We start from the raw sequence: 27935 nt of genomic DNA on the forward strand, positions 1-27935 counted from the left end.
CACCTTGGACTATTGCTGTTGATGCTTATAAGGAGATTCAGACCTTGTGGCTCCAGTTCTCTCCCCAGGTTCCTGCTGCAACTTTAAGGCTGTACATCTACAAATTCCTCCATTGGAATCTGCTGGGTTTTGGGTCAGAGAAATCCACAACCATATAGCAACTTAGATTGTTGCAAGCCATTCTATTGGCTGGATTGATCGATAGGCACCAACCTTCTATTTTCATTTCCATCTAATATCTTCACTTACATCCATCGGAATTAAATCAAATTGCAGCACTGCACTCCATACTTTTCTGGGAGACCAAAGCAGTGCTGATAACAAAGATACCAGACCTTGGTACTTTGCGGTTGGCTTCCATCTCAACTTCTAGCCATCAGAATTGATTAAAATTTGGAGTGTAGCTTCTCTAGTCATTTCAGTTCACTCCAAGTTTGAAGTCTTTGCTACTGGCTGGTATTACAGATGAGAGAGAGTCAACCAGATAGTGAGTGTATGTTCATCCCATCCTTCTCTTCTTTTGTAGTGTCTAGAAACGTCTTAAAATTCTTAGCTATCAGCCTTGTGAAATAAGTGCATAGATAGGATTTCCTTGAGTTACTTTGGTGTGTATATATATATGGTATGTGTGCATTTGCACGTGAGGCCTAGTTTATTTGTAAATAGTACCTGATAAAAGTATATCCAAATTGAGAGATGAGAAAGCATTAACTACTTGACAGCAGGTAATACCCACTAGAGGGCTCTCAAAAGAAAAAAGTATTTCAACAACCCGAGAACTTTTAGTTTGCAAATATCAGTGTATCTGCCCCCAAACCAATAGAAGTGCTCAATTCATGAACAGCCAAGGTAACAAATGCCTGATGTGTATTATTAGTAGTTGAAAACCTACCAAGGTATGCTAACAAACGTCTGACAAATAACAAAGGAATGAAACAGAATTCATCAGTTCTCTTCAGAGATACATTAAGACGAACAGATTTCCAATTACTTTAACTTGCAGAGTCCTCCACTGAAGCTCATATCAGAAATATTATCCTTGCTTTCTTGTACTTTTGGATCAACAGCAGCAACATACATAAAATTACAGGATGGTGTGGTGATGCAGAGATAATGCTCCCAATGCCTCACATTCTTCTCTTTCTCTCGTCACCTGCAAAGGTGGAAATAGAACATATTTCATCTCAACTGTAATTTGTCAGTAGTTGTTTTTGAGTTATGGCAGTGAAGAAAAAATCCTGATTTTTCTAAAGCTCTCCAAAATTTTGAAAAGTGTTAGCTGTTTCTGAAAAGTGTTACTTGCTTCAGGCTTAACAAACATTTTTTTAAAGGTGATTCACCCTAGAAGAAGGGGGGGGGGGGGGAAAGAAAAAGAAGAAGGAGAAAGAAAGAAAGTTTTTCCAAGGTCAAGGACCTGAACATCATATACCTGCTTCATAGTTTAGGCACTCAGTTACACTGATAGTCTTCATCAATGTCCAGTTTTCTCCAGTCCCAAGAAGTGTAGATGGAAACATTACCTGAAAATAGAAAATTAAAATATCTTGATGAATACATGAATTTTAAAGAAATAACAAAAGAGGAAGAAATTATGATTTATGACTGGTCAAAAAAATAAGTATAACATTCTGCTCTTTTTTGTTAAACCTCATCATAACATTTTTTCTACCGGACCTCCAATGACCTATGTCATCTCCGTCGCCGTTAAACCCTCCCTCACCTCTGATCTCCCCTTCTCCTCTTCCACCCACTAATGACCCACCTCCTCAAAAATCCTGGAACTCCCTCTTCTCGAACCATCAAACCCCTCCTGAAAGTTTAACCCTCTCCTTTGTTCCACCAAAAATCATCAATTCATCCCCATTAGCTCACTGCCCCTCTTCCACTGCCTCCGGAATTCACCGATGGAAATCCGCCATCATCGACCAATTCTTTGGCCCTGTCCCCCCCCCCCCCCCAGCATACTTTAAATTTCCCTAGCTAAACAATGGAAAGCTTCAAGTCTCATGGAAACATACCTGCTGGATTCGGGTTTCTTTGTCTTCAACTTCTCCTCTCTGGACTTTCAAGTTCATGCCTTAAAAGTTTCGCCTTGGTTTGTTGGTACGACCCAAATCTTTACCAAACCTTGGTCTCCCTCCTCACCTCTCCGCAGGGTCAACTTCAACACCATTCCCCTGTGGATCAATCTTCATGGCCTTCCTCTCGAATTTTGGAACAGTGATTTCCTCAGTCATATTGGCTATGCAATTGGCAAACCACTGCACGCTGATGCTAGAACTCTTTCGATGGAAAAGCTCTCTTAAGCTCGACTGTGGATGGATTTCTCTGTTGATACCCTCTTCAGTATTGCTGACGATAACTATTTGAAGTACGAACAACTGATTGTTTATGACTGGGTTCCCCTTCGCTGTGATGTTTGTCTGTCGTTTGGCCATGATAGGGGTTCCTGCAACCACCAAGCTCCTGTTCGCCCTTATAATGGCCCCCTGCCGCCTCTTCCTGAAGACCGCATGCACCTTGCTGACGCTCCTCTGATGTCCGATTGTCCTTTGCTAACAAATTTGAAGACCCCTCTCCTCTTCGTATGATCGATGTCCTGGAAAGAATAATTGTCTCTGCTCCTGCTACTACTGCTGCAAGATCATCTTCCACTTCTCCGGCGACAAAAGCTCCGCCGGTTGCTAATACTTACCGGAGGAGAAAAAGCAAATCACAATTCTTGCCGCTAGCGACTTGGGTCTCACTTGACGAGAAGAACCATATTGCCTATAACTGTCTGATCACTGCAAACACTGAAGCTACACTAGAGACTGAACCTGTCATGCCATGTCCTGTCAATTCTCCGTCTGCTCCCAATAACATCGGCGGCCAGTGGCACTCTGCTTGATCACCGCCAAAACCCATTGTAACAGGTAAAGTTCCTCTATCCCTTGATGCTCTTGAAACAAACTTCCAATCGCCATCACCTACCTCTGCTTCCTCCACCCCATTTCACGCGAACCTCTGTCGAAAGCCTTGTTTTGCGCTGCACCTCAATCGAAACACCCTGCTTCTCTCGAAACCCTCAAATGGATATTATATCTCTATCCCACCCACCACCTTTATCCATTACTTTACCTTTTTCTCCCTCCACGATGAAGGCCCACCCCAATACCCACCTTAAGCCCAATAATCCCATTAACCCACCCTCCATCTTGGGCCCAAAGCCCAGCCCCTACCCCAAGCCCACCACTCATGGTCCCATATCCTCTTTTAACCTCGGGCCTTTGCCCAACCCTCTTTGCCAGCCCACTAAACCCTCTAAACCTACCACCCATCGTTGGAAGCCCAGCCCTTAGCCCAAATCCACTCCAAAATACCCACCTTTGCTAGCCAACCACCTTACCCTTTAACCCAAACTTCCGCCCAACTCCCCACCTCCTCTCCCCGGTTACCCAACATGAACCGTCCCTCCCTCTCCCTCTCTCTCCTGAACCTCACCCTCTTCCCACTCCACAACACAACACTATCTAGCTAACCCAAAACCTACCTCCCCTTCTTCCAATTCAACCATTGACCCTGATCTCTTTGAAACCCCATATCTCCCCTAAAATCCCCCCTATGTGAGACTCCCCTCTCCAACCCCTCTTGCCCTTCCCCAAGTAGCAATATACATGCCCCCCCCCCTTCCCATTTTGGTCTTAATGTCTGACTTTTTAATTTGGAATGTCAAGGGACTCGCTGAAGTGAAAAATACCATTAAGAGCACCAAAGTTTCTCTCTGTGCTCTCATTAAAACCCATGTCCATATGGATAATGCCCATCGGATTGCCCAATCTATCTCCCCCTCTTGGTCCTTTCTCTCTAATTCCTTTGTCTCTATTAATGGTCAGATTTGGATTCTCTGGAACTCCTCTGGATTCCAAATTTCTCTTCTGAAGTCCACCCCTCAACTCATGCATCTTAGTATCCTCATTCCCAACTCCCCCCCTTTCTTCTCACCATCATTATGGTTTCAATTGCGCCTTGATCGTATCGGCCTTTGGAAGGACATTTGTTCTATCTCCACCTCTATCTCTGATCTCCCATGGGGTCTACGTGGTGATTTTAATATTATCCATTACTCTCATGAGCGAGTGGAAGGCTCCCATTTGAACCCAATTGCGATTGATGATTTCAACTCTTGTATTAAGGACTCTGGTCTCTCAGATCTCCATTGGTCTGGGCACTCCCTCACTTGGCATAATCATCGTTTTGAATCCGATAGAATTGCTTCTAAGCTTGATCGATTCCTCTCAAATACCTTCTGGCTCTCTTCCTTTCCTGCATCCCATGCTTTCTTCCCTAACTCAGGTCTCTCTAATCACTTTCCCTGTCTCATCCATCTCTTCCTCTCAATCTCCTTTGGCCCTAAGCCTTTCAAACTCTTCAATATGTAGTCTTCAAACCCTTCTTTCATCCCCACTGTTAAAGATGTTTGGTCAAAGCCTGTCCACTCTCACTCTCTTCCTCTCGTTGCTTTTGCTCGTAAGCTTCACAATGGCAAGGAAGCCCTCAAATCCTAGAACTCCTCATCTTTTGGCAACATCTCCTCTAGGGTCTCCTCCTATCACTCGGACCTCCAGAGAACCCAATTTCTCCTCTAAAGTGACCCTTCCAACCCATCTCTTGCTAATCAGGAAAAAACCCTCTCCTCTGATCTCTCCTCCCATCTCTCTCTTGAAGAAAGCTTTCTCCGCTAGAAAGCTAGAATCAAATGGCTTAAGCTCGGAGATTCCAACTCTACCTATTTTCATAGATCCCTTAAAGCCCATAATAATTTCAACTCCATTCCCTCCCTTCTTACTAGTAATGGTACTTGGATCTCTGACCCCCCCCCCCAAGTATCAAGGCTGAGGTCACCTCCTTCTTCTCCAATCTTCTCTCCCCTCCTTTCCTTCCACCCTATACTCCTCCCCCCCCCCCCAACCTAATCAATAATTTCATTAATCCCTCTTCTTTTCCCTCTATTTGTGCTATCCCTTCCCATGAAAAGATCCTCTTAGCCACCCGTTCCCATAAGGCCAATCATGCCCCTGGTCCGAATGGCTTTCGTATAGGTTTCTTCCTAGCCTTTTGGGATTTTCTTGAGCACGATCTTGTTCATGCCATTCGCAGCTTCTTTTTTAACCCTTCCCAGCTTTCCTCCATCAATCAAACTTTTATTTGTCTCATTCCCAAGAAGTAAGGAGCCTCCTCTCTCTCTGATTTTTGTCCCCTCTCTTTGCAATCTCCTTTACAAATTCATCTTTAAAGTCCTAGAGAATAAGGAAAAAAAAGGCCATGCCATCCCTTGTGAGCTCGAACCAATCCGCTTTCATCTCAAGCCGTAGTATAGCGGACAACATCCTCCTCTGTGCGGAAATTGTTCGTGGTTTTGATAGATCCTCTCACTCTCAGGCCGCCCTTCTTAAGGTAGACCTCCATAAAGCCTTTGATTCCATTCGCTAGGACTTTATCAGTAATGCCTTTTTCCCTATGGGTTTCCCTCCTCCCTTCATCCATTGGATTGAGATCTGTATCTCCACCCCCGATTCTTCATTATCACTAATGGATCCCCGATTGGATTCTTCTCTTCTCATGTTGGTATTCGCCAAGGTTGCCCCCTCTCCCCCTACCTCTTCTCCTTGGCTTTGAAGGCTCTCTCTTGTATCCTTCAATCCAACATGGACCAACTCCTCATTTCTCTCATCCCCAAGTGTAAATCTCTAAAGCTTACTAATGATCTTATGATTTTCTCCAAAGCTGATCACATGTCCATTTCTTCCATCCTCTCGACCCTCTCCCTATTTGAATCTCTCTCTGGCCTCCGAGTCAACCTTGATAAATCCACTATCTTCCTCTCTAGGGTCTCTGATCAAATGCAAGCCTCTCTTCTTCAACTCGGGGTTTAAGCCTAGCTCCTTTCCCGTTACCTACCTCGGTCTTCCCCTCATTCCTGGTAGGCTCACTTGCCATCACTGCCTCCCTATGCTTGACCACATTCGTAAGAAACTTCAACTTTGGAAAGGCAAGCTTCTCTCCTTTGTCGGTCGAGTGGTGCTCATCCGCTCAGTCCTTCAATCCTCCTATCTCTATTGGTGTGGAATATTTTCCATCCTGAAATCCATCGTCCATACTATGGAGTCCATGTTCTCTGTCTTCCTTTGGGAAGGGTGTGAAACATCCCGCTTCATCCAACCTGTCAGTTGGTCGACCATCTGTCGCCAATCTCTAAGGTGGCCTCGACATTTGTTAGATCTCTGATATTAATTTGGCTTGTCTTCTCAAGCTTATCTGGAAAAATGCTTCAAAGCAAGACTCCATCCGGGTTAATTGGGTATACTCCTTCCTTCTCCATTTAGATTCCTTCTGGACGGTCTCCATGCCCTCCAACCCTTCTTGGATCTGGAGGAAAATTCTCTTACTGTATCCCCATACTATCTCCGTTATATCTACTTCAATCTCCACTGGCTCCTCTACCTCCTTTTGGCTAGACCCGTGGCATCTGATGGGCCTTCTCTTTTCCCTTTTTGGCCCATGCATAGTCTATGATACCCGTGTCCCCAATGCCACCCCCTTGTCTGTCTTCATTTCTGATGGCTCTCGGACCCCCGCTCCCCTCCCTATTCTCACACAAATGGGATTTCCTTCCCACTATTTCTAGCTCTCCCCGTGACACTACAATTTGGCTTCCATCCCCTACCAAAACCTTTTCCACCTCTTCAGCCTGGAACCTTCTCCATGCCCTTAACCCAAAAACCCCTAGCCTCCCCTAGTTTGGTTTAAAAGCCACATTCCCCGGCACTCCCTACCCTTTGGAGAGCCCTTAACCATGCCCTCCCCCCCCCTCCAATCCTTCCTTTTTGGCCGCCATATCCCTATTAACCCAAACTGCATCCTTTGTTGGAATGATTCGGAGGACCTTGATCACCTTTTCTTTTCTTGCCTTTTTTCCAGATCTATCTGGGAAAAAGCCCTATCCTATATTTGGCCCAATTCGAGGCGATCATTTGGTTTTGTTAGTGAGTGGTCTTGGATTCTGAGAAACTTTATAGGTTCTTGTATTTGTGATCGGGTTGGTAAGCTCGTGTTATATGCCTTTGTCCATCATCTATGGTGGAAGCGTAATCTTCGGAGATGGACTTCCAAATCACGCTCAAAAGATACGATTTGGAATGCCATCTATCTTTATGTTTCTTCTAGACTTGTAGCTTCTCCCCATCCCCTGATTGATGATACCCCAAGGAACAGGCTTATTGTTGTATCCTGGGGCCTTAACCTTTCTTTCCAGTCTTCCTTCTAAAGACCGTCTTTGTTTGTTCCTCTTTCATTAATATTATTATTTATCCATCCAAAAAAAAAGGACCTGAACATTGAAAGGTCCCAAACTGATGTGCTCAAAAGCAAGGCATCACCCTAAAGTTTTTGCAGTGGTTGTAGATGGGAGGTTCAGAAGTACAACTGGAAGCTTCTTTACATCATGGCAGAAATATTTACAGTAATACTTATGAAATCAGCAATACCACTGAAGATTCATTGCAGTAAACTTCTGCATAAGAATATCAATTTAAATGATAATATAACATCTTCCAGCAAAACTTTTGCTGTAGGAACCCAAAAGCAAATGTTGATAACCTAGAAGACCATGGCCATGGAACAAATAAACACAAAATGATCATGTCAATCTCTGTCAGACCATCGAAATGTATGTTAAGTATGAGACCATGTGCTAAAATTTGATGCAAAGCACTTATGAGTACACTGTTTCAGAAGTGAAAGCATCACCATGATAAGGTCTTCCAACAAGGGTGAACCCAGTGCCGAAGGCATCTGCACAAGCCAGGGGTGCCAATTTTGCTACGCAGTCTTGCACCAACAATTTTGCTGAGAGGTTGTTATGATGCCTTGACCACAAGGCTACAACTGTGGTCCACCGAGCGTTGCACCAAGACCCGCCCCTAAGTCTTCCCACATTGGAACAAAAAAGTAATTGGAAGGATTTATGTTAGATAAGGGCTTATAGATGGAACACATTTGACATCCCATTGATTTGAGGTGCCCAAGGGATGACACATTCCTCTGACCAATGAATAGGTAGGGGACTCTTTGGATTAATTTGGATAAACCCAAGTTTTGCCAAGTAACATTTGGATGATTCAATATACATATACATATCATGTTTTTTAAGGATTCTATGACATGGTATGTATCTTAGGCCCAATTACATGGATCTAAACATAGACACTAGATAACAAGAATAGAATCAGCAGTTAATCCACCACTCCTCCCCACCCCAACCCCCCAACCCCCAACCAAAAGGAGCTAAAAACAATTGTAAATGTCCCACGACTCTGCAGGTTAAGACTTCTTGTAGATCAATGTCACTAAACCTTTCTGCATCATTTATTAAGAAGGTGATCTTAATACAGAAGTACTTCTAGTCTAGGATTGAATCTCCAGGAGATGCAGTTAAGATTGTCCAATTAGGTCAATTGGGACCGATAAGACTATATATGTCAGCACTACCATAAACCTAAACAACTGCTGAAAGATGTTTTCTCCTAAACTGCTTTACTCTCCATTACTGGGTCCTCAAGAGCGACTGCAGGAGATAGCATCTCTCCATTAAATGACTACCAATAAATGTGGATCACATATGATGTATCTGTCTTAAATGCCAAAAACAGAAGCGAAGTATCAACTAACAAATTTTGCCTCAATAATCAACTTTTACACCATGAAAAATCAATGGCAACAGATAATGCAGCTCACACCTCAAACCGGGGGGGTGGGGTGGAGTGTGAAGGCATAAATTAAATTTCAATTTAAAGAAGCACTTACAAGAGCCAGCATATCTTGAAGATAGTACCTAAAAGGTGTCTGAACTGCCTGTAAAGAACGAAAATATACAAGTCAAGATATTCAGGAACAGCAGAAAAGGAATTCAATGCAGAATTTGACCTTGTGAGATAATCAGATAAACCATGATAAAATGGGCAATCCCAATTAACAATGAATGGATAAGGTAGTATTCCAGATTCAGTAGGAAATTTCAATACAGCAAGTTGCTTGTCTAAGGTGAAAATTACACCAATGTATCACAATGTAACTGGTTCAAGTTCTAATTAGTAAATAATAGGTTACACTTGACCACATTATGACATAAAATCAAATGGAGCACAAATTCATTGTGGAATGCTAACTGCACCTGTACTCAAGTTTCAAATGCACAGAGATGCACATGACTTTTTCTCTCCTTCTCAGAAAAAAAGATAATTAGGTTTCATTCAATTATATAAAAGCAAAGTAAAACTGAGCGTATAAATCTACAGATTACATATACATGTCGTTTCATTACCAACAAAGAAATTCCTATAAACGTTGGAGGTATCAGCTGGGTTAACAATGTCTACAGCCTCTTAAAATTTCACTTAACCTCAGTACTCAACCAAATATAACAGAGTAAAGTTGCTCTAAGATACATGACATTTAGTAAAAATTAAACAAAACTTAGGGATATAAACCTTAAGGTTTTATAAACTCAATGAAACCATAAAAATTAGATGTGTGCACCAAGGAGGCGAGAGCTCAAAAAGTAATGAATATTTCATTGGTTCTTATTTTAGATCTAATACATGTTATAATCAGTTTTTTCAAAAAGACCAGCAACAGTGAATAGCTGCACAGTTAACATCAAGAAGGCATTGTCCTTAGAAAACAAAATCACATCTGCCCACCACCTCTGACTCAACAAACAAAGGCCCCGATCTAGATTGAAATGTGATGGTAATGATGACGCCCTCCATACCACAATAGGACATATTAAACCACCCTTCATGTCATGTTTGACAGCATTCAACTAACTCTCTGTTCAACACTATTGTAATTATATAAGAAGAAAACATCAATGGACATCGTCCATCAAAATCCAAAAAGTTGTAGCCTTGAGATTATTGTGTATTATTTGTTTAATCCAAAGTCACGATCCTAACAAACAGATTTCTCATCTCATTAACACAACGACTAATACTGAGTCAAACGATACAGAGAGAACAAATTAACATAAGAGCAACAAGAATCGAGAATGAAAGGGGAACAAGATAGAGAAGAAATAATGATAAAGAAGATAGAGGGAAGAAGGGGAGATCTCTGAAGTATCAGTCTTGAAGAAGGAGAAGAACACTCATAAGAAGAAGAGAAGAGGAGAGAGGGAGAGAAAGGGAGGCTGCAAACGCCCAAATTTGAAGCTTCAATTCATTTTTTTTTCCCCATTCTAGGAATCTCCGCTTTATTGCAATGTAAGGGCATATATAGCTTGGCTAAAGCTTTACAAGAAATATAAATTTAGTAGACTAAAACTAGAAACTAATATCATAGTAACTAGTGACAATAGAATTTTATGAATTACCAAAAAAAAAAAAAAAGACAATAGAATCTAAGAGAAATAGAAACTAATTAAAGTAAGAAATTACAAGGCTATATATTTCAGCCACATTCATAAATAACTAAAATAGAAACTAAACTAAAGTCCTAAATCTCCCAAAATAAAATATTCATGCAATCTGATTTTGGGCCCCCACAAATCTTTTATGAAGCATTCCAATATACCAAATAAAGAGATGTGATACTGTTCACATGAACATTGACATGAAGAATAAGCTGTATCCAATTTTCATGGCCCTCTGGAAGCCACAATTATGCAATGAATATTCAAATGGAGAGTCAAAAGACCATGAAGATTGTCAATCTAGATGAATGAAAAATTAATTATCAATGAAACCCTTCTCATCAATTTCTCCAAAACAGATGAAATAATCACCTAAATTTCATAATTTGTACACATATAGGATGGAAGGGAAAAACCATTACCTATATCTGTAGTCAAAAAATTCTCACCAGTCACTACAGCCCCCTCTGTATTGCACACCAGGCAAGTAACAAATATAGCATTCAGCAAACAAACCATGAAATCTAGTTGTGCCTCTGTTATCTAAACATCCTCCAGAAATATCTGGCCCCCAAATGAGAGAGGCAAGCATGACCAGTGTTTCCTCATAAACAGTTGTCAATCCACAAACTTGGTGTGCCCTAGCCAGTACCCAAGACATCTTCTAGCAGGTGGACTGACCTCAAGGACCCGGTCTTGCTGAAATAGCAGTTCACCAAAACATTCCATGTGATAACACTGGGGCAAAGGCCTTCACTCATCATCCTATTAAGAAAAACCATCGCTTGTTCCAAACCAAACCATTCACAACTACCTTGTATCACACTAGTGTATGTAACCAAGTTTGGACTACAACCTTCTGCAATCATTCCATCCATAAGTTTAACAGCAGTCTCAACCTGACCTCTTTTGCAGTAACCATGGATCATGATGTTAAATGTGACTGAATTAGGGTTAATTCCCTTAACCACCATCTTCCCCAATACCTGCAGCACCTCCTCCACTAGACCAATACGACAAAGTCCATTTATAATAGTGTTATAAGTCGTTAGGTTCATCTCAATATCCCTTTCAGACATCTCTTGAACAACCATAAAGGCCTTTCTGACATTTCCTCCTCTGTAGAGACAATCTAGAAGCTCATTGTAGGTCGCAGTATTGGGAAAACACCCTTGTCTTTCCATTTCATCAAAAACCTTCATTGCCCATTCAATTCTTCCATTCCCACACAGTCCTTTGATAAATACATTAAAGGTTACTGTATTTGGTTGGCAATTCTCGAGTGACATATTCTCAATAAGGCTCTGTGCTTGGTTAAACATGGAATGCCTACAAAGAACATCCACCATGCAGGTGTACACCACAACATTTGGGAGGCAACCACTATTTATCATCTTGTTCCAGGTTTCTGTTGCGGCCTCCAAGTCTCCACGTTTTGAGAAGCAGTCAATAAGAATAGCATAGGTTCTTGCATCTGGGGGGCAGCCATTTTCCTCCATTAGATAGAAAACAGACAGACCCCTACTGGGATTCTCATTTGAGCAAAGACCGTGAATTAGTGTGTTATATGCCACAATATTGGGCTGACATCCCTCTCTAATAATCCAGTTCCAAACTTGGAAAGCCTCATATATTTCTCCTCTAATGAAAAACCCCTTCAGCAAGGAAACAAAAGTATGAAGATTTGGATGAAATCCTCTGAGAAACATTTGTGCAAACACACCAAGAGACAATTCGACAGTTCCAATATCACACAGACCATTTATGATAGTAGTGTATGTGATGACATTAGGGTGAATTCCTCTATTCAACATTTCATTTACCAAGAGTAAGGCATCGTGTACTTTGTCCTCCCGGCATAACCCACTGATGAGAGCATTATAAACGGGCACAGCTGGGGGGAATCCAGCGGCAAGTTCCCTTGCTTGGTTCACTTTACCAAGCCTACAAAGCGTAGATATAATGGTGGTGCAGCTCACAGCATCAGGAGGGCAGCCCTTGTTTGACATTTCGACAAGCAACTTGTGAGCTGTGTCAACACGATTATTCTTGCACAAGGCCTTGAGAAGAATGTTATAAGTGAAGACATTTGGTTCTATCCCGTCTTTCTTCATGTTATTGTAGATAGGGTTGATAGTCTGAAACCTGTTTTCATTAAGCAGGGCATCCAAGAGATGATTGTAGATCTTAACAGTTGGTTTGCAGCCGAAATCTTGAATCCGATAAAAAGTTTTCAAAGCTTGTTCAGCTGCCCCAGCTTGGCTGTAGGAATCGATTACCTTTATGAATATTTCTTCGGAACAACTGATTCCGTCTAATTTCATTTGCTGTAGGAGGTACTGAACGCAATCCATCAACTTCTCTTCTCCAAGCTTCTTTATCATGGCTTGATACGTAAGCTGAGAGTGTTTGAAAACTTTAGAGTTCGTTATGGACTTGAAGTATTCTAAGGCAACTGTGATATCTCTTTCTTGTTTCAACCTCTTCAAAACATCAGATTCTTTGAGAAGAGAATCAATCGCATCTGGAATAGCTTCTTTTTTACGATGAAGAATTTGGCTAGAATTGAGGATAAAAGGTAACATAGGCTTCTGGGTTTTCAAGACTAACGAGCAACCCTTTTTCAAATTCATGATAAGAGTCTGGTGCTTCAAGTTGATTTATCAACCCGAAGTAGCTGAAGTAATTTCGTTTACCTTTCAATGTTGAAGTCGAACCTTTGAACTATCATTAGTAACACTTCTCTCTCTCCTTGCAGCAGAGATGTTGAAGGAAGTACATGTAAGTGTTGCGCCTTCATTCGAGCTTCTGCATGTCTGTTTATGACTTAAAGAGTTATGGGTGCTCGCAACGTTTTGATCCATTCAGCGGTTTACCTGAATCAAATTATTAACAAGTATGTGCGCACCGGTCTTTTAGATGATGCTCGAAAGTTGTTCGATCGGTATCCAGAGTACCGCGACATCGTTTCGTGGAATTCTATAATCGCAGGGTATGTTAAGCACGATCAATTACGATATGCTAAGGAGTTGTTCGACCAAATGCCGCATAGAGATACCGTTTCATGGAATACCATGTTACTAGGGTTCCAACGGACGCATGATCCAGAAAATGCAGTGCGGTATTTTTTGGAGATGGGAAAGATTGGCGAGAAACCCAACGAATTCACTTTCTCAACATTAATTAGCACAATTTCAAACACTGATTCTAAATTTCTGATCGAGCAGATTCACGCACGTGTGGTTTGTTTAGCTTTCAACTCAAGCGCGTACGTTGGATCGGCTTTGGTGGGTGGTTACGCGAGTTTGGGGTGTCACATCTCCTTACGTCGAGCCTACGAGGATATCTATGTGAAGAATGTGACCTCATGTAACGCGCTGTTATCTGGTTACATGGGTTTGGGGTTTGTAGCCGCAGCTTGTAAAGCTTTCAACTTGATGCCTGAGAGGAACGTGGTTTCGTGGACAACTTTGGTTAAAGGATACATTAGCAATAAAATGCTTGAAGAAGCTCGCTTCATGTTCGATAGAATGAATGAAAGGAATGTCGTTTCCTGGACAGTGATGATTAGCGGGTACGAGCAGAATGGCCGCTTTGTAGAGGCTTTAGAAGTATTCCTTTCAATGTGGAGATCAGGTGTTCGACCCAACCATTTCACGTTATCTAGTGTCATCAGTGCTTGTGCGGGTTGCTCAGCTCTGCTTTTGGGGAAGCAAGTGCACTTGAGCATCTTCAAGTTGGGCTTCCTGATGGATGTGATCTTGTCAAGCTCACTGGTTGACATGTACGCAAAATGTGGGGATATCAGGGCTGCAGCCTATGCTTTCGAGTCCATGGTGGAGAAGAACACGATCTCATGGAATTCCATCATAGGTGGTTATGCTAGACATGGACTTGGAATGAGATCACTGGAGGAATTTGAGAAGATGCTGAACAATGGTGTGGAGCCAGATTACGTTACATTCGTTAATGTTTTAACCGCATGTAGTCACGGAGGGTTGGTTGAAGAAGGTGAGAGACACTTCGCATCTATGGACACGAAATATGGTATCAAAGCAGGTTTGGAGCATTACGCTTGCATGGTGGACCTGTTTGGAAGAGCAGGACAGCTAGATAAAGCAGAGAAGATTATCAAAGACATGCCCATGCAGCCTGACATGACCGTGTGGGGTGCACTGCTTGGGGCCTGTGGCCTACATTCATGTTTGGAACTCGGTGTATTTGCTGCAGAAAGAATGTTGAAGCTGGAAAAGGATCACCCTGCAATTTATTCAATGTTATCCAAGATTCATGGTGAGAGGGAAGTATGGGAAAATGTAGCTGGGTTGAGGAAGATGATGAAAGAGATGCATGTCAAGAAGCAGAATGCAAGCAGTTGGCTTGAATAACATTTGACATGAGAGAACCTCCAAGCACTCTTTGCCTTTGCCTGCTTCAGAACGTTTGGCCGCAGCCTTCACAGGCTCAGAAGAATTCCCCCAACCCTTGCTATCTTGCACACTTCTCACTACAGAGAATAACCATTATAAATATCCCCATAAAAGATTCTACTGGGAAGCCTGGGATGCAGGATGCTCAAGAGTGGTCCAAGGGTCTTCTTGTCTACTGTCAACCTATAACCTGTTGCAAATTTTGCAGACGTCCTTTGTCTTTACTCTTTAGAGATTGTATAATCCTTGATTTTGTTTATCCAAGTACCCAAAATTAACACATGAATCAAAATGAAAACCACAAGTTACAAACACGTAAGAACTTAGCAAGCATCCATTGGGAATCTATGCGAAGCCAGACCAAAAACCTGATTCATGCAGTAATTTATCTGCAACAGACTTGACATCTCAAAAATAGACATTTAAACCCTACATCTAACTTGCTTCAACCAAAATTGAAACCACCAGATGGAATATTTGGATGGTTGTTTCCAAACCCAAAGGATTGTTGAGTAGCCTCTCCAACATCTTGAATATTCTGTTCTTCCTCTTCGTCATCAGCCCAGTATCTCTCTAAGATCTTCATAGCCTTCTCATAGATCTCATTGTTATCATGGTTTTGGAGATTCTCAATTTTATCTAACCCCTCACATTCATCAATTATTTGTGCATAGATATTGACTCCATCATTCTTCCCCATCTCTTTGTCAGCTTCACCCACCTTTAAAATGTTTTCAAGTCCCTCAAGGCAAACTGTCACAATCCTAGGATCTGGGCAGATGAGAAGATCACAAAGTGGCTTAATGCAGCCCTGGCTCACCAAATATCTGCAGCAACAATGTTATTGTTAAGTACTATAGGGTTTGAGCAAATACCAGAGCTTAAGCAAATAAGGAGAGATGCATTAACCACAGTAGTTACTGCACAGTAATATTGTTCCCATAATTGTCAGCAATAACCCAGCAACTTTTGCAGTATGAAGTTCCTGAATGCCAATAGTTATGACAGTCTCGTCTTATAACTTATATAGCTAAAGAGAGAATCAAGAAAATAAAAGAAATGTATGGTGAACAAACAGTTCTTGACTAAAATAAATCCTTGAACCAAACTGCTTTGGGTCTGCTGGAGGTTTGCAGCTAGTAAATAGTAGGATAAGAATGTACCTATGTCACTAAATTATGGAGTAAATAATAGAATTCTATGGTGAAAGAACTACTCTTGACTAAAACAAATCCTTGAACCCAACTGCTTGGGTTCTGCTGGAGGTTTGATGCTAGTAAATGGTAGGATAATAATGTTCACATGTCACAAAATCATGAGGTAAAGAATCTAGTCGCACGCAATCGATGGAATTGCATGTGGTGTGTGTGATCAAACAACATTCAATTAGGCCAAACCTGAAGCATATTAAAACTTTCGCGTCAACCACCGGTTAACACTATCTACCAATCAATGGGTTTGCATACTAAACTTTCTCTCCCCGCTATTGGAGCTTTTGGTAATGATAGTTCATTCATCCAGGAAAGAAAGGGCTTGCATTTGGTGCCCTGGCCAAACAACTTTCAGATTAAGCCAAAATGAACCATTCCCTGCCAAAGAACAACTCAGTTGAAAGATCACACAACCACCATATCTGTCGCATTCTCTCACACAACCCCTGAAGAAGTTTGGGGGGGGGGGGGGGGGGGGGAATAATCAACAAGAATCAACATGACCCTAATAGACTTCATGGTGATGATGATCAGTAAGTATGCTATCTGATTATGAAAACCACACTGCATTTATTGAATGTAGTTCCTCTTCCCAAATGCACCACGTACATTCAATGGATGTCAAAAATACAATCCATCAGGCAAGACCTCAAGAATCAACTTAAGAATACGGCAAGATGAAAATAAATAAATTATGGTTTCCTACCGGCCAGTAGTTTTCTATTCCATAACCATGAAGAGAAAGAATCCTACGTTCAGCTTTAGGCTTTAGCACATGGTTGTTCAGAATGAAGTCCAGAAAGAAAGTAGTGAAATAGGATAAACATACTGGATCTGCTCATGTGATCCCCCAGAGGTAGCATTTGAAATAGCCCATGCAGCTTCTTTCTTGATGTCAAATTCTGCATGTTGAAGAAGCTGTACTAGAGGGAGTATAATGTTGGCATCAATAACAGCCTGTTGCACAGAAAGTAGAAGAGAATCAAATTGCATCTTGCTGCCAACATAGTCAGTGCGAACTTGAGCACAACTTCATTTGGCTAAACTGAAACCCAACTGATGCAACCAAAACTTAGGTCAAGCCAAGCAGTAACATTTCTCTGTATAGTTGGTCTGAGCTCATAACAGTTACTTGTGAACAGTGTACAGAAAGTTGATATCTCCAAATAGTCCTTACAATAGATAATTTAAAGCTTGATCAACAATTTCAAACCATACTCAAGAGACACTCTAGTCTCTCATAAAAATTTAGACGTTATTTTCCATCATATTTACTTGGGAAAAATATCCGATACATCATAAATGGCAGCTTCGTCAATTTTAAAATTTCATGGATCATCTACCAGTCTGAAAGTCCACCCAAATGTTACTTTGCCACAAGGACCTCTGGAGTAAATTCAATAACTGGCAGTTCTGGTGCAATTTTTGTTTGAACATTGAAAAAACAAGGGTATAAGACCAAAACACGGTTGACCATATGCTAGACATAGGATCCTAAAGGGGGAGAAAAAGAAAGGGGGATTGAGGGGACACCTTCCCACATGGCTCAAATGGGCCAGAAGACTCTCAATGGGGCTACTTAAATCCTCCCACCATTATCATGTAGCTGCAAGTTTACATGCAACTTCCAGTTGAGCTATGAAATACAAAATTTTCTGGTTCCTTTTTTAGTTTAAGTAGTTAGACAAAACCCAACATATTTTATCAGAGTTACTGTGGTTTACAAGCTAGCTTGTTTTCCTTTCATACAACAAGAACAAGCCTTATCCCAACTAAATGGGGTTTGTAACATGGATCCTCATTTTCCTTTCATGTGAACCAAAAATGTTAAACAAACAGATTCATTTTTGGTGGTTGTTTGTAGCAGCTGCAAAATTACACTCTGAAAGACTCCCGAGCTGTTGGATTGTGTTTTAAACTTTGACATGAGATCACAAATACAAAGGACAACCAATAATTGCTGATCCAAACCATACTAGGGCCTGATAACTGTGGCAAAGGTTCAGTTTCAGTCGAATTAACTCAGATCCGAGATCAAATAGTTGGGACAAGGCTTGATGATGATGACGATAAGTAGCTTGAAAATCGTCAACTACCACCTCTTCCTCTTGATCAGGTGTCAATCTTGGCCATCAACAGTTTAAAATGTAAAATAGTGCCCTAAAACATAAAAATGAGACAATACGTCCAAGTAAGCTCAACCTAAGAAGTTGACTCGAGAGAATCGGGTTAGCAGGATACTCATTGCCTGTACAGAGAAGCTCCAATAGTAGCCAGCTATTATCATTTACAGTCTTTCATCACATGAACTACTTATGCAATAGGAGTCTAGGGAATCGTTATTGCAATATTTTTACTACCTGGAAGATGCCAATGATTGGCTAAAGACCAGAAATACAAAAGGCATCTCTGATTACTACAAAACATAAAGAAAACAAAATAGCAGAACACGTAGCCAGAACTTTACCTGTATCTGACCTCTATTCCCGGCAGTGATGTTCGAGATTGTCCAACATGCTTCTTTCTTGATGCTTTTTTTGTGATTTTGAGTGAGAAGTTGAAAAAGGCAAGGGAGCACTTGGTTGTCAATTACAAACTGAAAACGTAACTCATTGGTTAACATTTCCAAATTGGAGAGTAGATAATTACATAAGACAATAACTTTTCCTGATATATCATATATATGAAAGCAATTCTTCTAGGAAGAAAACACCCCACACATACCCCAACCACAAATCGTTCACAGAAAGCAAGGAAGAAGAGGTGTATATAATGTTGGTTATAGAAACTATAACTCAGAAGCAAATGACAAATGTATTCACAACAATATTGAAACCAATATTGCAGGAATACTGCTCGGTTGTAAGAGGAAATTTTCTTGGCTTAACAACAACAACAACAAAAAAAGAGTTCCAGGCTTTTTAATTTTTATTGGCTTAACAGAAAACATTCCAGGCTTTCTATACATATGATCAAAGGTTGGCCTCTGAAGGACTCTTCCTGTCATGGAGCTGCTGGGCAAGTTGCAATCTGCGTTGCAGATTCTTCTCATCACCTGGTTAAGAGTGTGTCGAACAGAATCAGTTGGGCAGGTCAATCAAAACATTACCAGCCCAACTTGGAGTAGGAAATAATATGAAAACGTCAAAAGCAAAGTAAGTAATACAACTCTCCCCCCCCCCCCCCCAAAAAAAAAAAAAAGAAAGAGCAAGAGACCTACCTTTGACTTTTAATGATAGGCATCTTTAAAATAAATAGAAAATTAATAGACCATTCTGGAGATGAATGTTAAAACTGCATAGGAAAATTGCTACCACGGACTCGGCTTGTGCAGAAGCCTTCAACACCGGGTTCACCCTTTTATAGAGATGAATGTTAAGATTCAAATGGAAATCAGTATTCATCAGTAAAACCATAAAATCCTATGAAACCCCATAGATTTTATCAACAACATCCTCCACTAGTTCTTTCCTATATTGTCTTGTCCAATCTTTTAAGTATTTTTGGGGAGATCTCTTTTTCTTATATGGACACATTTAGTATGTTCCCAGAACCTTGTTTATACATTTTTGCTCGGACTGATCCTCGTTTGGATGCTCAGGTAAAATTTGGAGCACTCCGAATACTAGAAGATCCAAATACATAAAGCCAAGTAGTCTACCAATTTCTTCCTAAGTCCTCTGAATAGCAGTTGAAACTGGATCAAATGACAATCAAGATACCTAAAATTAATGAAAACAATTATATGTTCTTTTTAAAATTTATAGAACCATTGTTTCAAAAAGAGTTCTTCACTCTTTTCTTTTCTTTTCATTTCTTTTTTCTTTTTTTTTCTTTTGGAGGGGGAAGAGGGTTTTTGGGGGGGGGGGGGGGAGAAAAGATGAAAAAGGTACAAAACTTAATAATCCATTTAGCATTCAAGAAATTCAGGAAGCACAATATGTACATATAAAAGCAAAATAACATCACAAATTCACAAGCTAATATTGAGAAAAATATTATAAATAAGTGATGGCCATCGTGTAGATGCTTAGAGCACAGTCATTATTTGCCAATCATAGAATTATCCAGGTAGTTTCCTTTTTATGCACCTTAGATCGATGCACCATGTCAATCATCCATCTGAACATCATCCCAATGAGTCAATTTAGGTATAGAAAATCAATAAAAACCCTTTGCAAATACATTCTTTATTATTCTACTTGCTGCTGAATATAGGCATGCTGCTCTTACAACCACGTTAGAGAATTTACCTTTTTAGTTTCAGCAGATACATCAATCATAAAACCACCAAAAGCTCCTCTCCCTTCATTAATCTAGCCCTGTTTCTAAAGGCTACAATTTCTATAATACCACCACCCGCCCTACCGAATGATGATTGCATAATAAGAATTAATACCTTGGGGAGTCACTTGGTTATCAATCCTAACAACTCAATTTTTATACCTGCTTTACCCCCTCCCCCCAAAAGAAAAAAAAATGCATGGTCGGCATTCTTCAGTTGCACTCACCATAATGCCATAAAGCTTAAAGCACCCCTCAACAATTCAAGATGGTAGTTAATCTCCTTTAGTCTTACCAATAGAGACTAAAGCATTTCATTTATAGGTTCAACCAAACTTACTCATAAACAGTGCAAAGAGGTCTTATTTTTGGCTAACGATGATACCCGACCCTTCACAAAAGAGGCATTGACTCTTTCGACTGCAACCAATTAAAAGAGAAATTCAATGCAACCATCAATCATACCCCAAACTAAGAACACCACAAGGAGAAACTCAATACCGTCTGCTTTGATGTCTCTTCTAGACTTCAGTCTATTCCCCATCCCCCTGTTGCTAACACCCCAAGGAACAGGCTCACTGTTGTTACCTGGGGTATGAGATCCACCCTGCAGTCTCCCTCCCTCTTGAAGGCTGGTCACACCCCCCCCCCCCTTCCATCCCTTGTATATTTCCTTTTTCTCTTATAGTAAAGTTTATTTCACCCAAAAAAAGGAGAGATAGAGAGAAAAGCAGCCAGAATGTGTAACCTCATTGTGGGGCACAAACAGTCCTGCAACTCAATTCATTTGTCCCTTCAGGCTGTTTCAGTAGAAATTCCAAAACCAAGTAGTTGATCTGCTAATTATATCAGCAGCATTTCTATAGACATCAAGATATTGTTATGTAGGCTCTTTACGGTATCATTTTCCATTCTCATCTGACAATTTTTCATTTTTTGTGCGTTCAATATCATATTTTAAACTTCTTTTCTGTTAAAAAGAAATTTTTTTTTTTTGAGGGGGGGGGGGGGGGGGAGTAGACTCTTGGGTCACTATGGACAAGGATTGTGGGGGAAATGTTTTTTGTCAATTTTGCAGTAACATAAACTAAACCAAATACCGAAGTGTCATTAACTTTTAAATTAGAAATGCCTGTCCTTATATCCCATTCTCCTCTTCTTCTTCCTATACCTCCAGCAGCACCCATCTTGCAACCTCACCCAGCAATTCCAGACAAAGATTACAAGGTCAGCTGAGGAAGATATATTCGTTTAAAATTATATTCGTTTAAATTCACTGTAACCGACTCACACCATCTCCACCTAATCAATCTTTTTCCCTCCCCATATGGGACAGATAAAGATACAAGAAGAAAAGGCCATAATTGTCAATGTGGTGATTGCACTGGTTCCTCGCTTTCATCAAAAAGGTTTGATCTTTTTTCACACTTACTCAGAAGATAAAAACAACATCCATATTCTAATAGAAATACTCACAGAAATTGTATGTACCTGTGTCTGAGCATCGTCTCCAGTGACAATGTTTCCAATTGTGCGAAGAGCAGGAATAAGAACTGTTGGTGATGGATGACTGGAAGAAAAAAATAGATATTGGTCAGATTAGTCATGGAATGCTTCCCATGTCTAAAACCAAACAAAATGCAGCCAAATAAAAGACATGAGCAGCAATCATCACACATGTAGTCAAAATAGCGGGAAGAGGGAGAGACTGATAACCGAAACTCATCTTCAATAAAGAAAATGCATAGGTAGAAACATACAGGAGAAGCTCCACTAGGCGTCGACAGACATCGGCTTCAATCACAGCCTGAATTTTGTCATTTGTGCCATCAGAAAGATATGAGAGAGCCCAACATGCATCTGTTAAAACTTCATCATCAGTTGAGTGGATAAGGTGCTGAAGTGCTGGCAATGCAGGCTTCACCTGATATAGTCCAACAAAAAAATCAATTAACACTTGCAGATCTGAGACACAACCAAGCCATATACCAACTACATTGGACCATCTTAATGAACAATGCTACCGTTCAACTCTCTATGGACCATAGAAACATGACCACTTTGTTACCTACTATACAGCAGCAATCCCAGTGACCTAACAGAAGTTTATAGATGTCTCACCTGCTCAAATGGGGCTGGTGGTTTGCCACGGCAGAAGTTTGATAAAGTCCAAGTTGCATTTCTGAGCATGGATAGTTTAGAATGTTCATTTAGCTGAGCTAGTAATGGCATGAGAGCACCGTGACTCAGAACAAGATCCCTACAACTTGGAGAATCACCAGCTACATTACCTAAGGCCCATACAGCCTGTTCAATAAAAACAGAAAGGAAGAGTATGAAAAAGTCCTCCACAGTCACAGCAAAGTGGTCTGTATAAGCACCTCAATTAACAAAAAGAGTAGTACAAAGCAACCAAAATCAACCTGTTCTCGGACATCATCACTTGAAGAGCTAAGAAGCTGCACAAACTTAGGGACAGCACCCTGCTCAATTACAACTCGAGTATGCTCCGATGTCCCAGACGCAATATTGGTCAATGCCCATGCTGCCTCAAACTAGATGAAAAGCATCAAGAACACTTAACAATGGATTACAAGTTTTTAGCTACTCATACAATAAAATAAGGAAATATAAATTATGTAAACAAAAAAATGAAGAGAAAACAAAGTGACAAACTACACATAGTCCATACTTGCAGTTGAGGCAAATCATGCCTTTCAAGAAATTCCACAAACCGAGAGACAACACCTGCATTGATTACCTCCTCAATGGGAGGACTGCGTTCTGCAAAGTAATCAATTATGTAAACAAACTCAACAACATAAACAGAGAACATGAAAATCTACAGATTTCAATGCAAGAAAACATGCACCTACCAATTGATAGAAGCTTTCGGAATTGAGTGGTTGCTTCCAACTGTGAAACAGGATTATCAGACCATACTCCTTGTACCATCACAGGAAGACTTTCCAACTATTAGAGAATATAAAGAAAAAAGGCTGCATTAGATGATTACAGAAAACTGCAGTAACAGAGAAACAGGAGTTTGGAACATTGTCTGTAAGCATAGATCCAGCTCTTATTTATATATGAAGCAAACAAGTTAGATTCATATTGCAATCAGCACGACAAAATGATGCAAATGGGAGAGAACAATGAAAATGATGTTATATGAGCTAAATTAATTATTTTTAGTAATGAACCAGCAGCCGAAGTCATGAAGGGCCATGAATTTACTTCAGTTTTTTTAGGTTGTAATCCCTCTCTGAGTCACACCTTCCTTTGCTCATTCTCTTTGCTTTATCTTCTACACCAAAGTTCCTCCTGTAACCCCTCGAGTTCAATCCAGTTTAACAGTCCTCCCAACTCCCCCCCCCCCTCACCCTATTCCAAATTCCAAATTAAAAAAAAAAAATTTAAAGATTAAATATCTCAGCCACAGTCTAGTCTTTTCCCACCATCGTTTCCTCGTTCAGCCCTAGAATATGAACTTGGCTCTCTCAAATAACCAGATATGATATCAGTAAAAAATTGGCAAGTTATATCACTTTCTACAAGAGGCTAGACAGCTCTACCTAGTTTCTTAATATCTACGAACTTTGGGCAACTGTGGGTTAAAACCTTATCATATGAACAGAAATTGTGAACCTCAGCAGAATTTCAGATATATTTTGAGGACTTCAACGAAAATTCAGGTCATCAAAAAACTCGAGCAATTGTTAGCAGCAGGATGAGCCTCTTATTTATGGCCATATAGAATGCCTTCTTTCACCACTTCAATCAAATCATTTCAAGCCATCCTCTTATTCTTGTAACAAATTCAATTTCCCTCTTATTACTCGCCAATGCATCCATAGGTATTCAATTTCCAAGGCAAAACTATCTCAATCAACATCATCACATTGTCACCTATTTGTTACCAATTCCTTTAGGTGTACCCAATAATAATCTCACTTCTCAAGCTTGTAATTTGATTAATCTCAGCATCTTCAACTTAGTGACATTCATTCTTTTTAATACAACATTGATTGATACATCATTCTTCATGAAAAGAATCAAGAAAACCAATGCTTCTGAACTGCTGATTCAAGTGCAGTCAAGAAGAAAGATGCAGCAATTAGTAGCCAGCACAAAAAAAGGGTGTAGGAAAACGGTTGATACAAAAGCTGGGAATTCACTATTTCATTATGCAGAATGCCAGGGCATCCTGAAGAAGTGACTAATTGCAAACTAACAGTTGCTAACTTGCCATAGATTCAAATAGAGTTCAATGGTCAAACAAGATTCATGTAGCCAACCCAATTACAGCTTACATTAGTAAAGTGGATCAGCTTATTACTAAATATTGTTTAATGTTTTCTTGAAGGCAAAATTTTATTGGAACCCAAAGATAAAAGCCTGCAGCCTCTCAACTGAAAAATATGAACCTATTGTAAGTATTCAGAGTGGACCAAGCTCAAACTGAGCATAATTTACTTCCATTTGGATATTGTCAGGGATTCATGCTATATGAATGGTGTTCACAGGCTTTCAGGGGAAGTATAAACTGCTGATGCACGAATCTTAGTATTTAAACTCTTGTAGTTTTATTAACTAATCAAATATCAATATTAACAACAAAACAAACCTTTTCCCAACAAAATGTGGTGGTTACGGGGGGATCCTTGCCTTAACCAGCTCTATTAGAGGCTATACTAGATACAAGCCCTAAGCCATACGTAACCTTTCTCACCACTTCTCCTAGGCTATCATAGGTCTGCCTCTAGTTCTTCCAATTCCTTGAATCTAGATTAAATTCTTTCTATGCATAAGGTCATTTAAAGGCCGCCATTGAATGTGGTTGTGCCACCTCAACCAACTTTCTCATAGCTAATCATTAATCAGAACAACTCCCAAGCCAGCTCTAATATGATCATTCCTTATTTTATTCTTCCTAGTTTTGTCACTCATCCATCTTAACATCCACATTGCTGCTACATTGAGTTTATGATACTTCTTAATAGCTTAATACCCTACACCATACATCATTGCTAGTCGTATGATGATCCCATAGAATTTTCCTTCGAGCTTTAATCAAGTATCACTATCACTACAAAGTAATGGCATTTAAGTACACTCTCTGATTTTCCATGTCTGATCTAAGCAATCACTTTTGAAGATAAGAAAAATAATAATAAACCAAACATGACAATTGAAGCTGGATCAGCATCCAAATAAAACCATCACTAAACTATACTTCACTGGAAGAGTCCATACTTTTCAATATTCAAACTAATTAGTTTAAGCATATCAATTGATTAAAATAAACTCAGTCACACCTCAGACCCTTGACAACTGGGCCCATATTTTTATATTTTCCACCTCAAATAGAAGAAGAAAAAAAATCATATGTTAGAAGCGCTTTTGTGAAGAAGCATATTTGCATTAGCTGCCTAGACACAACGCTGGTAATTTGAAGATTTTAAAATAATAATTACAGCAGTATTTACACCCACAAAATGCTATAACTCAGACACACATAGGGTTCACCCCATGAAATTGCAAAAAGTTATCACAAGGAGGAGTATGTAAATAAGGTGGGATATACTGCTACAAATCATATTCGCTCCATTCTTTTTAGAAGACCAAACCCCATGATTTTCACAACATAAAAAACACAGGCTGAGACATATCCAGTGACCATCGCATGCAGAAATCCCAATCACACTACATCAACTCTTTCAAATAAGTAACTAAGTCATGACTTAAACCAATTACGTGCATACTAACACAAACAGTAGCACATAGTTGGCAGTTTCCCAACTTCTTGATCTTGTAAAAACATTGAAATAAGTACTACGTTCATGCCAGAAATTTTTGCCCTCAGTCGAAAGAGCTTCAAGACAAAAGCACAGTCATGCAAAGATACACAAATGTATTTTGAAATCTCTAAGAAAAGGGCCCTTTTTTTATATCAACTACGGAGACTCATTTTGATAAACAATAAAATTTAAATAGTATCAGCTCTTTGCCTTTTTTATCCGTGTGAAAATCTACCCAAAGAAGTATCTTTAATGACCAGACACTATAAGCACGTCAATAAATGCCCAACAACAATAAAAAATGAACAAAATCTTGTCTCCGCTTCAAAACTTTTTGACCATTTTACAGTCATATCCAAAGATGTGACTTATCCTGCCAATATTTCCTATTTACTCATCAACAGAAAAGTAGCCTAACAAGATGGTTCATTGATGCAAATGCTTAAGCAGCAAAACTGCGGATTTCGTATTACTAGCGCGTAAATGTTCGTTTCCTAACTGTGGAATATCGTCAATAAAACCCTATCCCACAGTTCTTAGGGGAAAAACGTAAAAAGTTAAAAAGAAAAGGAGTGGCATCGAGATACAAATCTAAGACAAAGAAAGACGGAATAATAAAGCAATGTGAAAAAAGGAAAGGCCAGGAAAAAACATCAATTGAAAATGGGTAAACTAAGAGAACTCTGAAATTAAAATGGTACCCTTTTCTCGATCCCTTGAGCGGATTGAGAAGGTTCGATAGGTTGTTGAGATAGAAGTTGCCCTTCACGGCGTTTCTTGAGGAGATTATCTTCTCGTTTGTTCTTTCTGATCTCGACGAGATTGTCTTCTCTTCTTCGCCGAGCTTCGTCTGCATCGACGCCAGTCTTGTAAGATTTCTTGCGAACCTCTGTACGAGAATTTGGCCGAAGAGACATTGTTCCCGAATCTCGACCTCTTTCAGCTCCTCGTTCTCTCTGCCCTTGCTAGAAAGTAGAAACCCTGGAGTGAGAAGACAAGAGAAGAGAAGCAAACAGAGGAAAGCGTGTCGATGAGTATTTTTGGAGCCAAAGCAGAGAGAAGCAATGATTGATGAATGAAATGTAAGTCGGAATATAAAATCCACCTCTCCTCCCCGCCCATCCTCATTCTTCTCTGGTTGGGCCATGAAATTACTTAACTACCCTTCTGTTACGGTTACACTGAAAGTGTTGGTCAAAGTCGTCGGTTTGTTCCGGTTTGGTCACTTCTGTTTCCGGTTAAACCGATGTCAACCTATTTATTACTTAATTTATAAGGAAATCTCTATTTATTCATCTGTAATTTTCATTTAGACCCTCCAACTCGCTTTTGATCCAAAAGAATAAAGTGATATTTTGCATTTAGGTCCCTATTAGACTATTAGTGTCCAAAAAACACCAATAAATAACACATTATCAATGATTCTTCCACTTCCATGCTTTGGTTAGTTATGCGTTGAATCTCCTGCCTGGCTACCATCAACACGACTATTGCTTCCGGCACTCTTATGTTACGCGGTCGTAATATTATGTTACATTCTAGAACCACTCAGTTCTAAAGAAATAGCAATAACAATTTGTTTTCACAAAGTTATACTTGTATCTATTCAATTTAATTGATAGTTAAATTATAAAATTCGAATAAATATTAAATTAAACAACTCAACTTTGTATTCCAATTACTATAAAATTTGTTTAATTGTCAGCTAATATATGATTCAAAATATAACTGGACTAAATAGAATAAGAGACAGATTCTA

General features: G+C 39.9%; 2 protein-coding genes and 1 pseudogene across 2 annotated transcripts; 1 reads left to right on the forward strand and 2 right to left on the reverse strand.

Moving 5' to 3' along the window:
* Positions 1–792: 792 nt before the first annotated feature.
* On the reverse strand, positions 793–13750 carry LOC149019457 (Pentatricopeptide repeat (PPR) superfamily protein). Its single transcript, XM_089153460.1, has 4 exons — positions 10873–13750; positions 8845–8892; positions 1430–1520; positions 793–1153 (listed from the first exon to the last, which is right to left on the reverse strand). Exon 1 carries the CDS (start codon positions 13081–13083, stop codon positions 11092–11094), a length of 1992 nt encoding a protein of 663 aa, XP_089009586.1. The 5' UTR covers positions 13084–13750; the 3' UTR covers positions 793–1153; positions 1430–1520; positions 8845–8892; positions 10873–11091.
* On the forward strand, positions 13216–15029 carry LOC149019458 (pentatricopeptide repeat-containing protein At2g21090 pseudogene; annotated as a pseudogene).
* On the reverse strand, positions 15003–27275 carry LOC149019459 (importin subunit alpha-4-like). Its single transcript, XM_089153462.1, has 10 exons — positions 26878–27275; positions 23252–23348; positions 23068–23159; positions 22799–22930; positions 22497–22682; positions 22136–22299; positions 21867–21945; positions 18559–18687; positions 16921–17048; positions 15003–15707 (listed from the first exon to the last, which is right to left on the reverse strand). The coding sequence occupies exons 1-10, from the start codon at positions 27091–27093 to the stop codon at positions 15326–15328; spliced, it is 1605 nt and encodes a 534-aa protein (XP_089009588.1). The 5' UTR covers positions 27094–27275; the 3' UTR covers positions 15003–15325.
* Between the last annotated feature and the right edge of the window lie 660 nt (positions 27276–27935).

This window comes from Hakea prostrata, chromosome 4, assembly GCF_041222555.1.
Source record: "Hakea prostrata isolate BN-2017 chromosome 4, UWA_Hpros_2, whole genome shotgun sequence".
In the NCBI taxonomy this organism is placed as follows: domain Eukaryota; kingdom Viridiplantae; phylum Streptophyta; class Magnoliopsida; order Proteales; family Proteaceae; genus Hakea; species Hakea prostrata.

Excerpts from the sequence above, each read along its gene's own strand:
- LOC149019457 (XM_089153460.1), bottom strand. The coding sequence starts at position 13,083 with ATGAATTTGAAAAAGGGTTGCTCGTTAGTCTTGAAAACCCAGAAGCCT.
- LOC149019459 (XM_089153462.1), bottom strand. The coding sequence starts at position 27,093 with ATGTCTCTTCGGCCAAATTCTCGTACAGAGGTTCGCAAGAAATCTTAC. Across the intron at positions 23,160-23,251 it reads CCGAAAGCTTCTATCAATTG|AACGCAGTCCTCCCATTGAG; the intron begins GTAGGTGCATGT and ends ATTACTTTGCAG. Across the intron at positions 21,946-22,135 it reads CGCCTAGTGGAGCTTCTCCT|TCATCCATCACCAACAGTTC; the intron begins GTATGTTTCTAC and ends TTTTTCTTCCAG.